The sequence below is a fragment of the Polyodon spathula genome, chromosome 20 (assembly GCF_017654505.1).
Source record: "Polyodon spathula isolate WHYD16114869_AA chromosome 20, ASM1765450v1, whole genome shotgun sequence".
In the NCBI taxonomy this organism is placed as follows: domain Eukaryota; kingdom Metazoa; phylum Chordata; class Actinopteri; order Acipenseriformes; family Polyodontidae; genus Polyodon; species Polyodon spathula.
The window spans coordinates 8,023,776-8,038,392 of NC_054553.1; the positions used below are offsets into that span (position 1 = coordinate 8,023,776).

Below are 14,617 nucleotides of genomic sequence, written 5' to 3' on the forward strand. Positions count from 1 at the left end.
CACCTGCATGGCTCTGCCCTTACATGGTGCTTATGTTGAATGATCCTAGTATTCGACCCCCATTGTTCTCCCCAATTTATAAATGTTCAATTGTGTTCTCTTCTGCAGCAGTTCCTCCCAACAGCTCAGCAGAACTGAAGCCGTTCACATTTTTACACCCAGGAACTCGACAGCGGATGTCGGAGAGCTACCGGCCCCTGGAGGACAAAGGCAAGCCCTGCAGGTAAGCGCTTGAGCTCAGCATGTGCCAAGCCAGCAGAGGGCGCTATAGAGTGCAGCGCTGACTCAGTCACTGCTCATTGTGACTCCCTCACCTATAGGAGCACCAGAGCCAATGCAAAGCTCCATGTGGAATCACCAGCAAAGATCGGCAACGTCACACAACTGGGATGCAAAGCTGCGTTCCCTTGAGTGTAGTACTGCTCACCCTGCGGTCATGGCTTTACCAGAGAGACCCATGGGTTGTATTTTTGAAACCGTGTTCATTTAAAAAAAAAAAAAAAAAATATGGCAATAGAAAGAGACACAAACAAAAGACTGAATATTCTTTTTTTTTTCATCATTTTTGATATATATATATGAGATTATTCACAAATAAAGATACATTTTATTTAGGATATGTTACTCTAATGTGATCTGGTATAAATACATTCTATAAATATTTAATACTGTTAAGATGATGCTTTACAATTTTTCTGACCCTTTCTCTGCACCATGCCTTCAATGGTGACATTCTAGGCAGTCTATCTGGAGAAATGAACACACCTCTTTTTATTGTTTTTTTTTTTAATTACAAATGTTTCAAAATATTTAAGATAGGTGATTTCCACAGCTCCAGTACCGTTGCTTGTTTCAATTAAAAACCTGTAAAATATACCAGACGTCTGTTATACTGAAAATGTGACTTTGTTACTGTATTTTAGCATCAGAAACGCATGTTATTTTCATTGCAGTCACAGACACAAGCAAGCTATAACTTCTGAGGTGTGATCTTACAGTTTATATATGCAGGGCTGTACTACACGATTTTCCAAAGGTAATAGGCCATTGAGAATTAGGAATACAAGAAATACATGCTTTTGCAAAAATTAGTAAATGCATTTACTAAAAAAAAACAACAACAAAAAAAACAATAATAGTAATCGAATATTAATGTTAAATCAATAAAGGAACATTTATTTCTTAGAAACTGATATCAGTAAGGGATGTTTTTTCTTAGAAATTACTCTTGGGGAGGAAAAAAAATAAAGCAGTATTATCCATTTATTTTTTCTGGCTTTACATTACAAATCCAACTTCAACAGAAATAAGAAAATTCTATTAGACATAAAAACATGTTAACTTTTAAAAGAGTGTTACTAAATGTTGTCTAAAGTTAAAGAGTGGTTTGAAATCTGATATAACACCAAACACCCTTTAAACCCCTTTTTCAATAAAGTGTTGTTTTGTGAACAGGTCCACGCTAAAATGGGAGAACGTATATCTGGTTTGCAATAAAATACTCCATTAGATGCATACACTTAAATTTGAGCCATTCTCTTTATGGCACATTATTAGATCAAGAACATACTGCATTCCAGTGTGTGTGTGTGTGTGTGTGTGTGTGTGTGTGTGTGTGTGTGTGTGTGTGTGTGTGTGTGTGTGTGTGTGTGTGTGTGGTGTGTGTGTGTGTGTGTATGTGTATATATATATATATATATATATATATATATATATATATATATAATATAATATATCAGGTCAGTACTGATTATTTCACTGAAGAGCTTTGGATGGCTTTAACTTAAAAATGTAATTAATTCCTTTGCGGTACAAAGACTATACCAGTTTATTTTTTTTTCTGCAAGTGCTTGTCTTGGCAATTGGCCTACTCTCTGTACACATACCTTACAGATTAGCTTCTAAGCAGGCCGAAGAAGCACCTGTTATTATTTTTGAGCTGGAAGGTGTTTTTGGCACATTCACATCTTTTTTTCCCCTCCTCTTTTGCAAAGCCAAGTAGTGGAATCCACAGAGGGATTTACAACCTAGTACCAAGTGATCTATCGAAAATCATTTTCATGCACTTTAATACAGATGGAACTGTACACGTCCCATGTGAAAATGGATTCAACGGGTTCTGGAAAATCTTTTTCTTATCTCTCCCTAACGTAAAGGACCATTCCTGCATCAAACTTGTAACCCTGCCAGATGTTTATCTCTAATATGGAAATCCACTACCTCTTACTGCCCTGTCAATGCATCAACATTGTCATCGGTCTGTATTTGCATTACAGTTTTGGGTACTGTTCAGGTAAAATGACCAGATTAGTTAAAATTCTATCCTATAATATACCTTTAGCTGGAAGGTAAACATCTACAAAAAAAAACAAAAAAAACATGCAATTTGTTTTTTGTTTTTTTTAACAGATAGTTGTTAAATATTAAGCTTTCAGGTGAGCATCATCTAAGGAGATTCACAATTCAATTCTAGCCAGACAATCGTAAGCAGGTGCCTGCTTTGCTCAGATCTTCAAAAGGCTCTGGTGCTCACTCTCCAAGACAGCATACTTACAGGAAATTGAAGTATGCTATATACTGGTAAAAGAAAGAAAATAACACCCTCTCCCTAAAAAGCTCTGTGCCAGTCATTTCTGTCCGATGGCTCTTTTAATGCTCACATGATATGAATTCTGCAGAACTGAAGGTTCTCGTAGACCTATGAAAGAAAACAACACCAACTACACATTATCAGGCTTGTGAGGGTGTTGTGACCAGGGAGCCTATACGAAAATCTGAAGTAATAACCCTCCAGCTCTGACACTGTTCACACATATGTCTCGAGAACATTTCGTTCCTGACTCTGTCATTTGGCCATTTCTGAACACAAGAAAAATGCATTCGATTTAAAAGTGTTGGAAGGTACGGTGGGATTTCCTTAATGCACAGACAGTGTCAATGCTTAACCTTTGAGAAAATCAATTTTCACCTTTCCAGCACGATAACTACATTTCTCAGTTTTCATAAAGCGATGTGCTAACGGCAATTTCCTGTCTATGGTTCAGTTTGATTGGTACTATATATGGGAGGTAGACTTCAGACAGAAGATCTATGTGAGAATCCCTTCCTCACTGTGCCCCATTCCTTCATCCTTCCCTTCTAGTTATTTTTAAGCTTTCATTTAATAAGATACCAGCAGAAGTTTTAGCCTGTTTCCCTGTGGCTACAGCAAAAATAATTGAACAGAAATGTTTCACAAAGTCATTGCATTGGCACTCAACCCATCATGACTGACATCACACTCCAAACTGATATTAACACATTTGATGGATTTGAAGTTCATTAAAACTACGAAGTTTTAAACAGAATGGCTTATGGCGGGGGGGCACAGGGCGCACAACAATAAAGAACGCACTCAAGAAACAGGGAAGGCGTCTTTTATGAAACTTTTTAAAACTTTTTGTTCAAGATTTTGCAGTGCATATAATATGTATATATATGGCACGCATCATATCATATATATATATATATATATATATATATATATATATATATATATATATATATATATATATATATATATATATATACACACACACACACACGCACACACACACACACACATGCTGTTTTTAGTCTGGTCATTTTTTCAGCGCTTTCTTTTTACAAAGTTTGATGAAATTGCATCAGTTAGTTTGTAATTCATCAGCTAGATTTCCTTACATTTAAAATGCAGACTTTTTTGTAAAAGAGAAATTAGATGTAAATAATTTTTAAAGAACACAAGTGCTATTCCGCAAAGACAAACAACCACTGACATAGCTGATATACTACATGTGGTGAATAAAATGAACATCACTGTTAATAGGCCTTTTTACACACAAATGTTCTACAAATGCAAGGACTGATACACACACAGACACACACACACAGGTTTGTGTGTGTATGTACGCATGTATATAGAGCTAGATAGAGCGATAGATACTTTGTAGCAAAAGATGCACTTTCTTTTTAACAAAACAATTACAGTAAAGTTGTACATTTGTCTCTGCATTATCTTATTTATTTGTAGAGTCTATTTCATTTTTAAGTCAGAAAAAACTTTAGTTTGTTTTAAAAAGATGCTGTCTGCAACGGATAAAACAGTTGCTCAACCTTTTTTTCACATTTTTTCATCCAGCGTCGCACCTTCTTTCCACAAAAAGCCTGCAGGTTGGAATAAAAAAAATCCCATATGAAACATATCTGTAAGGCATTGTAAAAAACAAAACAAAACAAAAAAAAAATATCTGAAATGTCTCAGTAGAGGCCATAGTTTTTTTTTTTTTTTTTTATTCATTTCCCAAGAAAGACAGAAATGTGAAATTAAAAGGACTTTTTACTTAAACAAACTGTTAATGTCTTATTTTCTTGTCTGCTGAAAAGGCCTGATTAGAAAATGTTTTTGTCCACAGTCTCCCAGTTGCCTCGGGAGAAGATATATACTATCTTCATCATACTGCAGCAGAAACAGCTCCAGAATTTGAATAAATCGTGTGTTCTATTGAGTCTTTTTATTTTGTAAAATTTTTTGAACATTAAGAAAAAAAAAAAAAATCTCTTGTCACCACCCTAAAAGGGTTTGATTTTCTTTATTTTAAAGCTATACTCTGGTGGTGGAATGTGAATGAGGCAAGCCTGTACTGTTGAAGCCAGCTGTAAAAGTGTTGTAGGGGTGTAGGTTCTGCATCCCGACCAACGAATTGGGGATCATGGTGATGGTGTTGGGGGTCATGAGAGGGATGTCGTCAGGGGAGCGCCTCATGGTGAGCGTGTAGTCTGGGAGAGAGGTGAGCCGCAGAGGGTCATGGGCCTCACATTCGTGGTGAGTCTGGTTCACCTGCAGGGACATTATCTCCTCTGCCGGGGCGTGTGCAATGTCGTTTGTAGTGTTGCGCTGTGGACTGGGTTGCTGGTTAGAGTCCTGTCTGCGTTTGTCTTTCCGGTAGTATAGTGCGGCAAAGGCGAGCACATTAAGGAACAAGAGAGAGGCTCCCACCGCGATGGTGACGCTCAGCTCCGTCGAATAGTCTCGGGGGTTCTCGATTAGCAGAGTCCCGCTCTCCTCGTCCGTATTCCAATTCTCATTGGAGTTTTCATTGGTGTAGGCGGTGGAGATGGGTGGACGCTTGGTGTTAAAGGCTTTTCCATTGGGTCTTTTTGTGATGATGGAGTTTGATGTGGTATGAGGCGGGGGCACCTTGGTCGTGGTTGAGGTGTACTGAAACATGTCGTGAAGGTTGTAGAGATGAGGGACCAGGTGTTTCCAGAACGCCACTTTGGTTGCCCGGTAGTGGTCTCGGACCCTCGGTTTCAGTCCGATGTGAAGGTACAGCTGGTCCCGGGGGTTGTATTTGGACCAAGCCACTTCTTCAAAGCGATTGGCCTTGGTGTGGATGAATTTGGTGTCCTGGGGTACAGGTTTATTGGGGTCCCTTTAAAAAAAACAAAACAGAAATTCAAGCACAAGAATCAAAAAAAGGAAAACACAGAAAAAATGATCTTCAGTGCTTTACACCTACAAAATCTAATGTGTGTGGGTGTGTATGTGTCTAATATATATATATATATATATATATATATATATATATATATATATATATATATATATATATATATATATATATATATATATATTTAAAAGTTACTGTACCTAACACATTTAGTTATTTATTTATTCATTTATTACCACAATAGATTATTTAAGAAAGACATTTATTTAACAAATGCCAGCAAAACACTAGAACACATTTTTGTAACTGCTAGTGTAACAAGTATAGCAGTTTCTGGAGTTCTGTTTTATATCATTTAGCTGGTTTGTTATGAAACGCCCTTTGTGTTTGTAACAGAAGGGAGTGGTCACCCTTCATTGTTTTCCCAACAGTCTGAAATATAGATTAATTAATGATTACTACAACTATGTAGTTAGTATGTGTTATAAACACATGTACTGCAGTATCAGGCTACTCAATTTACATTTATATGAGGCACAATAGACTTCAAATATTACAGAAAACAGGGGCTGTTGGGTTTAGCTACCAGAACATGCCTTTAGGGGGCACTGTGTGATAGGAAGCTAGAGTTCACTGAAACGTCACGGATTTCAGCGAACACGTTTCTATTGATTTATTGGGTGCATTTACATATGGCATTCAGGGAGTCTCCTCATTGAATAGTCCTAGAGTACAACCGGAATCTCAGAAGACAGTGTTGTTTGCTCAATAAAAATATACTACCGAATGCAGTGTTATCACTTGCTGCTTCCAGTGGAGTGATATGACCGGGTATTGATTAAAAGGAGTGACCTCTGACTAGTGTTAAAGAAGGTTCAAATAAGAGGTACTATTGCCAGCTTTTAAAGGATCTGTTGACATTGACCCATGTTTAATTTGTGGGGTTTTTGCCCTACAATGCACCTTTTTACCTTTATTAGAATTCCCATGCCAAGGACCCCATACTATAACATGTGGCTCTCACAATCTCCCCCTGGTGTGGCACACTTCATTCTTAAGTTGCATCTTATTTAATGAAAGCATTCCCGGTTTACTATAACCTTCTATAAGATGCTGTTTAAAGCTTAGTATTCCACAGTAGTAGCTGCAGAGTAGTTTCTTCATGAAACCACCTTTCCCCTTGCCACTGTGTCTCATTAATGAGCATGTACTGTAGCTTCAAATTACACCTTCACATTTTCTTTTACTGTCCTCTTACAGTACCATCTTATGATATTTCCAATAATTTTGAGTGGTTCTTATTCCAGTTTCTTAAATACTGTGTGCTTTTGTAATTGCATTCCATTCAGACTAATTGTAATAAGAAACTCAAAGCGGTAAGAGGGCAGTAAAACATCTGAAAATATAATTTGAAGCTTCTTACTTTTTAAGTGTCAAGCATTTTAAATGGATCAGGGTCTCAGTCAGGTGTACAAATAAAGATAAGTTATGGTCGATGAACTGCTCTGAAAGCAACTTCTTGTCTCTGGAAACTACAAAACTCGTTTTATTACTGTAACAATGATTTTGAATGAACAGTGATTTCTATCAAAATGAAAAGGGTCTTTTTACTTGATTGGCAGTAATTAACTTGAGGTTAAAATATATTGATTGGCAAGGCACAGTTAGTATGGTAAAGACATGGCACAATACTTACATACATTCATACATACTGGATTTTCATCCTACCCAGCTGCATGTTGTTCATGCTTTACGACATCAGCTGAGTTTCACATTTCAGCAAGACTGAACTACATACGGGAGCAGCTTACTCTATTGGCCAGGAATACAGTGATAAAAGCATTATGATTTATAAGCCTTCCGTTGAGCTTCTGTGAACTGCTGATACAGCAATCAAAACCATCTTATATATGGTTAGAATCCCTGAGCATGCTGTACCACATTGCTCCGTGTTGACTCATGAATCAATCGGTACAGCATATTGTACACTAAATATTATACACATGTTAGAAGGCCATTCCAGGTAAACTGTTTTGTGAGGGGTTTTTTTGCATGCTTGGTTACCTGAGCAGGCGTATTCACTTAGGGGTCGATTTTTCGACCTATACCCTGCAGGAACAAGCTGCAGCGGATTTTATTATATCACAGCACTAAGGAATTGATGTGGATTACAGTACAACAACTATCAATTGTTATCCTGGGATTACCCTAGGTGGTTAATGCAATGCTAGGGAATGCCTAAAAAATCCATCTGTGGTTTATCCAGGTGTAAGTCAATCAAATCAACCTCTTAACATTTCACCTCTAGAGAGCTGGGTTCAATTCATCTCAGGCCTTGAGTGATATGTGTTTGGTGGACATAATCTAGTTCCCAGTGAGCCTTAATCCATACATCAATAAAAACACAGCACAATTGTCTGTTTCTGCTATAGACCAAACAGTCTTGAGGCCGTGTGAGGAAGTTGCCCGATAGTAGCCAGTGTCACTGTTCATAAGTACCAAATTCAGCAAAATTGTGATCAGAACATTTCCCTCCTTGATAGCGATGCACACTTAAACACACAGAGCAAGGGGTTAAAACTACCGCACTTACATCCTCCCACCATAAATCTGTGAAAATCTTACATAAAAAGGTTAATTAACTGATGAGAACTCCAATACATGTTGCATTTGGAGATTGCATTATGCACAAGATTGGGTTCAATTGCATACAGCTTCACAGTGATAAATCATTTGGTGCAAGCCTTGTTGAAGGGTACACAAAATATTGAGCTCAGAACTAGGGACGTGAGCAAACACACTAACGGGAGAGGGGGGGAGGAGAGAGTTGGGGCTGCAGATGAATAAAGCAGTATGCACAATACAGCTAGCAAGATTTCATGGTTCAAGGCAAAACTGGAATTCTCAAAAGTTGAGAGAAACTGCGGTTCAGAATCAATTGAGTGATCTGAGATTGTCAAAAAATGCGCAGTTGGAGCCTCGTTAGTTTTGTTTTCTAATTTAATTTACAATAAAGAATGTTCCTTTGTATCACCTACAGGGTACACAAAAGGTAATTACTGGGATGCTAATAAAAATGATGCTATTGCTTCCCATTCTGTAAACTCCTATCTGACTCTTTAATAAATCACCTTGGTGGTAAATCACTGAGCTGTCAAGGTAATTTTTGACACAAAGCCAACAGAAAAACTCGGTGCACAAGAGCTGCATTAGCTGATAACACCAGGCAGGCCTGTCCCACTTTAACAAAGTTCACTGCTGAAAAAAAGAACACATTGCTTGGTATTACAAAAAGTAGCAAAAAACTGAGATTTAACAACCTTTCACAGTGTCCTTGTGAGGTAAACAAATTGTTCTTGCTAGCCTGGTAAGGTTTACCCAATATTTATTTTCAGTTTAGGCAGTATTACCATAATAGGATGCTTAACTTTCATTCTGGAGATTGATTGTGCTGCAATACAGATGCCATGCTAAACAAAATCAACCCTCTAAGCATGTGTTCTAGGATGTATTGCTTTTTGAAATAATATATATATTTTGCAGTTTTGCAGTCTAGGAAAATATTGCTACATAAGCCATGGCAGACCAGTAAACCTTAGGATTTGTATGACAATGATTGTGTAAATTGTATATAAATTTACAACAGTGATTTTAATGTGGGGATTTTTCACTTGCTTACTAACAGTGCAGAACAGAAATTACACCCCAAGTTGCCCATTTATAAAAGATTATATAAGAAGTATTTTTTTTTATCTTCCTCAAAGCTTACGGTATAGTTCAAATACCTCTCTCAAGGAAGACTGTTTGTAGCATATTTCATTCTGTGCACTGTAACTCCAAATGTATATTTAACAAAATCCCATTTGAATAAAACAGTTTAATATATTATGTGATATTTCGTTGTTAAAATGTTTTAAAAAAGCAAACTAGTTGCACTGGCTTCTTGGCTGGGCTCATCTTTTAATTCCTCACAGTGATGAAGAACATTTCCTATCAGTAACAGCAAATCAGCCAAGTCCAGCCAATTTACACAACAAAAGTAAGAATCCCATAGCAAAGACCAGGTCCAGGTTAAACTTCCTAAACTGGGTGAGATGCATGCTTTCCTTCTCTCAGGATAGCGGATCCTCTTCCCCTACAGCTTTGCCAGAGCAACTTAACACCAGCTTTGTGAAACTACCCCTGTGAAATCCAAAGAGGTTTTTCCATTTATCACACACCTAATCCGGGCTTCTTTAAACGCAGCGGCATTCCCGTAATCCAAGGGCTATACATATATTTCCACGCTGGGATGATTCAACATTGCACTCTTTAACATTCAGTGCTATTTTTAGGCTGCCTTTTCACCTCAGTTGAATTATTTTAAACACACATGTGTTCCATTATGTTTTCTGGCCCAAAACCCTATTGCTTCAGGCTACGTTTCTCACAGGATATTTCCATTCCATTCACACACACAAGAGGTGCATAATATCAATCTATTTCACAGAGCTCTGCTTGTACATTTCTGGATCACCTCGACTCAGACAAACAGAAATCCCTGTGTATCTATCCTTTACCTTCTGTATGTCAGCTCCCCTTCCCTGCTATGCACCTAAAAGCAACTTCCTCTAAAGACCTCTAGGGAATCAATCTGCTTATTAAGATGTGATCTAGAACAAACAGACTATAGGTGTAGCCTTTGGCAAACCAGAAGAAAGGTATGAGTAATTTGTTCTCGGTTGAAAAAATAACAACAAATATATATTACACACAGACAGGGTGGCTTTGTAATTTAAATAGCTGCTCAACAATACTTATATCTGTGATTCAGACATAATCGTTGCTCCTGGTGCTGTGAAGTTAGTTATAAAGCTAGATGCTATTTCAGTATTCTGCTTACGTCATTAATTAAAGAGTAGTTTGTACAGCAGCCTTTTATTCTCTGACTATGTACCGCTATGGCCCAAAAAGTTTTGCAACACCCTGAAGAATTAACTAATTGTGCTTCATAAAGTCGAATGAAACATGCTGATTAATGCTACTTCAACATATTGAATTACATACCGCTCTGTAGTTTTCCAAACATTCCAGTAGACTCTTGCGATATGATTTTTCAGTTTTTTTGATTACATGATGCTAAATAGAAAAAAAAAAAAAAACTATGTTCTGTGTTAGGGCGAATTTGAAAGCCCTGCCGGGATGTGTGTGTGTGTGTGGAGGGATTGGGGAATATTAGGTTGGCAGGGAGGGGGTTAAATTCCTCCCTGTCAAAACACATGTATAAAAAGGGTGATCACAGGTGTTAATGTTGATGTTGGAGAAGGTATGTGTTGCTGTGCTGTTTGTCCTGTACTGTCGTGAGTTTTTTGGAGACCCTTGTGCCGTTTTGTTTGTTGATGTGTTTTGTTTTGTGTGTGTTTGTTTCGTGTATTTAAACTGCAGCTTTCTGCGTTCCGAGTCTCTCTTCCTGCGGATAACATCCTGGGCCGTGACGCTACCCTGTCACAAGCTACTATAGTTTTTCTTTTTTAAATCTCCATTCTAAAGTTCTAGATGTTGCAAACCTTTTGGCCATAGCTGTAGAAGTGGTTGAGGTGCCAGTCCATTAGTCTGCATGTGTATCACACTGACTTTATCAATTACACCCTGAAAGCTGCTCATTGATTTACAAGTAACCTTCCTATAATTGGTTAAAAAGGACAGATCACGTTGCAGGCTTCTCACATTGAAGCAGTGCTCTCTTGGTTGCCCACACTGTGGCTCAGCACTCCTTTAACGGCGATATCACCAGAGTAATCTTTCTCTAACACCTGTACTTGCTGCTGAAAAAGGCTGCACTCGACTAAGGTTTTAGATCAATTATGCTCAGTATCTTTCAAAAGTAAACACCCTGTGGAACTCACCGCTAACTCCCCCCCACAAGCAATTTGCTTATCTGAATCATTTTTAACCTGAATAGTTTTCCTGTCCGATTTCTATTTACAACAACGTACATCAGGAAGGCTGAATATGCAGTCGGTCAAACGGAAATTTTGCACCATGTTACACATTATGCACCTTTCTGTGGTCTATAATTTCCCGGAAATAGACGTTTTCATTCAGGTAAATTCAAGATAGAGCAATTGTGATGGTGAACATTCTTGATGACTTATATTTGGCTCAGGTCCATCATGTATGCTGGGTGATGGGTATATTAGAGGATAATTAGATAGCCTGGTGAATTGATTGATTGACTCAGGATTCACTGTACTACAGTACCATATAGTCATGTTTGAGTAGTTTAGGTAGAATACTAACATCATAAGGGAGGAGAGATCTCTAACTTACCCAGTTTTGGCAAAGTTTGTCCAGTAGGTCATTACAACAGCACTCAGCATCACATCGTTTTTGGAGAAGTTGCAGGGGAATAGGTCGGTAGGTCCAATCATGGGGATACCAAATACATAGGGCACTTCATCCCCATGGGCAGCATCCGACCAAGCAGGCTTCATTACACTCTGACAATGATGATAAAATGCGTAAAAATAAGTTGGAGATCCGTAACGCGCGTGCAGATCTGCTGTCACCACTGCTGGCTCCACCCACTGATGGTCTGTGAAAAGTGCCACCAGAGTTTTCCTTCTGGTCTCAGGATTCTCTCGATCAGCCCAATCTGTGTACATAAACTTAATGGTCTCCCTCAGTGTGTCCTTCCCTTCAGGGTAGCCGTATAGGCTGTCCACGAAGTCTGACACCGAGAAGTCAAAGTCATTTCCAGAGACTCCATCTTCAGAGTCGACCACATTCTCCACAAAGCGGAGCCCTTCTCCTTGGTTAACCCCCAGCATGATGTCATAGTTCAGGAATTCACCCTGCTCCATCAGAATCTCAGGGTCATCAGGTATTACATCACCATCGATGACTGGCCCAAACGCTACATGGTACCGAGCCGGCTGGATGTCTTGCTCCACCAGCTCTCTGGAAGTCTTCTTTCTCAGGCAGTCCACCATGTCCAGTGTATCGAGGACATTGCAGCCCACCTTTTCAGCAAGCAGTCGTGAGTATTTCACTGGCTGATAGTTCACCGCCCAACTGGACAGGGCTGATCCACTTTGAATGATGGCTCTCTGGAACAAACCTAAATGACAAAGAAACAAATCAACGTTAGTCTTTATTATCAAAGATGGTTTTAGATAGAACGCCTAGTGTCTTCTGTCCTTTTATAGGGCAAACTGTTAAGCTCATAAAAGCTATAGCTCAGGAAGACACATAATAATTAAATGGAGATTGCCTTTTTCCCCAAACTTAATTTTGTTTATGCAGCTCTCAATATTTCAGCATTGGCAACAGGTTTCTGAAATACATACAAGTATTTTACACTGTGTGGTTCTACAACCTGGTACAGTGTGCTTCATGGCACTGCTTTACTATTGATTTTGCTGTAAGTTTATTTTCTTGCTGTAAATGGATTATGGTTTAAAATCTGTTCAGACTCGGTTTCACGTTCTGCATCCGGTTCAATTTACTTGTTTTCCAATTCAGGGAGCATGGCACATAAAGGGAAGTGATGGGTTTCTTGTAGAAATGTCCACTTTATTTCTAAACTTAGGGTACAGCCTGTGCATACTTCTAAAGTGTTTTTGTTCAGTCTTTAATTACCTCCTGTTTTTTGCTGTTGTTTTAAAAGACCAAAAACAAACTAGGTAATGAAATTCAAGGTCTCTTAAGTGCTCTCAAGTTGTCAGTTTTTCATTTTCTGTCACGAATGTGGAATTTTCTCCTTTTAAAAACAATAAGGTTGAGGTTAATTAAAAGCCAGATAAATTACCCCTTGTGTCCTGTCAATGTTCTTTACCTTACCTCCACCAGTATCGTTACAAAACTGGGAATATAATGCCTTGAAAGAAACCCATTGATCAAGTGTCTTTCTACATACACATCAAATCCACTTTAAGGTGGCTCAGGTCAAACTTGTAAGCGTATGGACATGATTAAGGTCTTCTAAGTAGAATAACCGTCTAAAGACACCTGAAGACTGGAAGGTAATACTCAATTCAAACACCTCCTGCAGCTGTAGTGTTGCTTGCTGCTATTGCAGTGCAACTTTCACCACCCAGCATATGCATGCGGTATCACACCTAAAGGCACAGTGGAGTATTCAGCTGCAGCTTAAAAAAGCAAAAGAAAAGGGCCATTAAAAGGCTTTGCCATTTCCTAATGTCTTCATGTAAATAGACACTGACAGGATGATTATTTTGAATTATTTAAGTGTTGCCTAGAAAAGGTATCAGAAACTGAAATATAAATCCATACGGATTAATCACCAAGAATAGATTAATGTTAAAATATCTCTAAATAATTTGGTTCTGTAATAAGTCGATTTTCGTTCCTATATTTGTACAGCACAGAGAAACAAGGCAGAAGAGAAAATAGCTTAGTCTTTTTCTTGTCAAGTCACCCCTGCTGTGTAATTAACCACTCAGTTTAGCAAATTTACATTTCTTCTTTTTTGGATAGGCAGATTCTCGTGTTCAAATGCTGAAGGTTAAATAACACATGTTGACAGCGGGTACACTTTAAATAAGAAAACAACATCTGGCTATTAACTTAATTTCCTTTCTTATCTTTATGATGTCTTTGATGCTTAAATACACAATTTTCAATTGAAAACATTTTGATGATGTTCTTTATTGGATACTGGTACTTCAGTTTCATGGCTCTCTACAGTATGCAGTCTATACTTAATGTACTCACGCGTGACATTTTAAAGATGCTGTGTTCCAAAACTGTACTTGCGTTTACTCTCAAAATAAAACAAGAACAGGTGTTTAGGGGGATGTAATTTAAAGGGAATAGCACATCCGATAGTTAAACATGATGTTAAATGGATATGTGAAAAAAAATCTGTATCATCGCTATGGCTGGAGGGTAAAACAGTGTGGCAATTTTTACCATGTAAAGTCTGTCATAGTGCTTGACTTAAAGAATCATAGAAAACAGCTGGGTACCAAAATGTGTAAACACCATTACCACACTGGTATACACCACAGCTGTATTTTACAGCACTGGAGAATCAACCACCTATCCTTGGTTATCCCAGGACTACCCTGTAAAATGAAGTGGTTGATGAAACCCTTGGGGTTCCCCAGTGCTGTAGAATGCTTTAATAAAATCCAGGACTGGCT

The 14,617-nt window shown here is 38.2% G+C and overlaps 1 protein-coding gene across 2 annotated transcripts in view; it reads right to left on the bottom strand.

Annotated features, from left to right (window-relative positions):
• Positions 1-3,540: 3,540 nt before the first annotated feature.
• The window catches only part of LOC121295707 (neuroligin-3-like), a 119,120-nt gene continuing 108,043 nt past the window's right edge, over positions 3,541-14,617 (bottom strand). Inside the window, exons 7-8 of one of the 2 annotated variants that reach the window (XM_041220691.1) lie at positions 11,781-12,570; positions 3,541-5,453 (exon numbers count right to left, since the gene is read on the bottom strand). In XM_041220691.1, coding sequence (XP_041076625.1) covers positions 4,622-5,453; positions 11,781-12,570 — 1,622 coding nt within the window. In that variant the 3' untranslated portion in view covers positions 3,541-4,621. The remainder of the gene's footprint in view (positions 5,454-11,780; positions 12,571-14,617) is intronic. The other variant, XM_041220692.1, reaches the window with a different exon arrangement.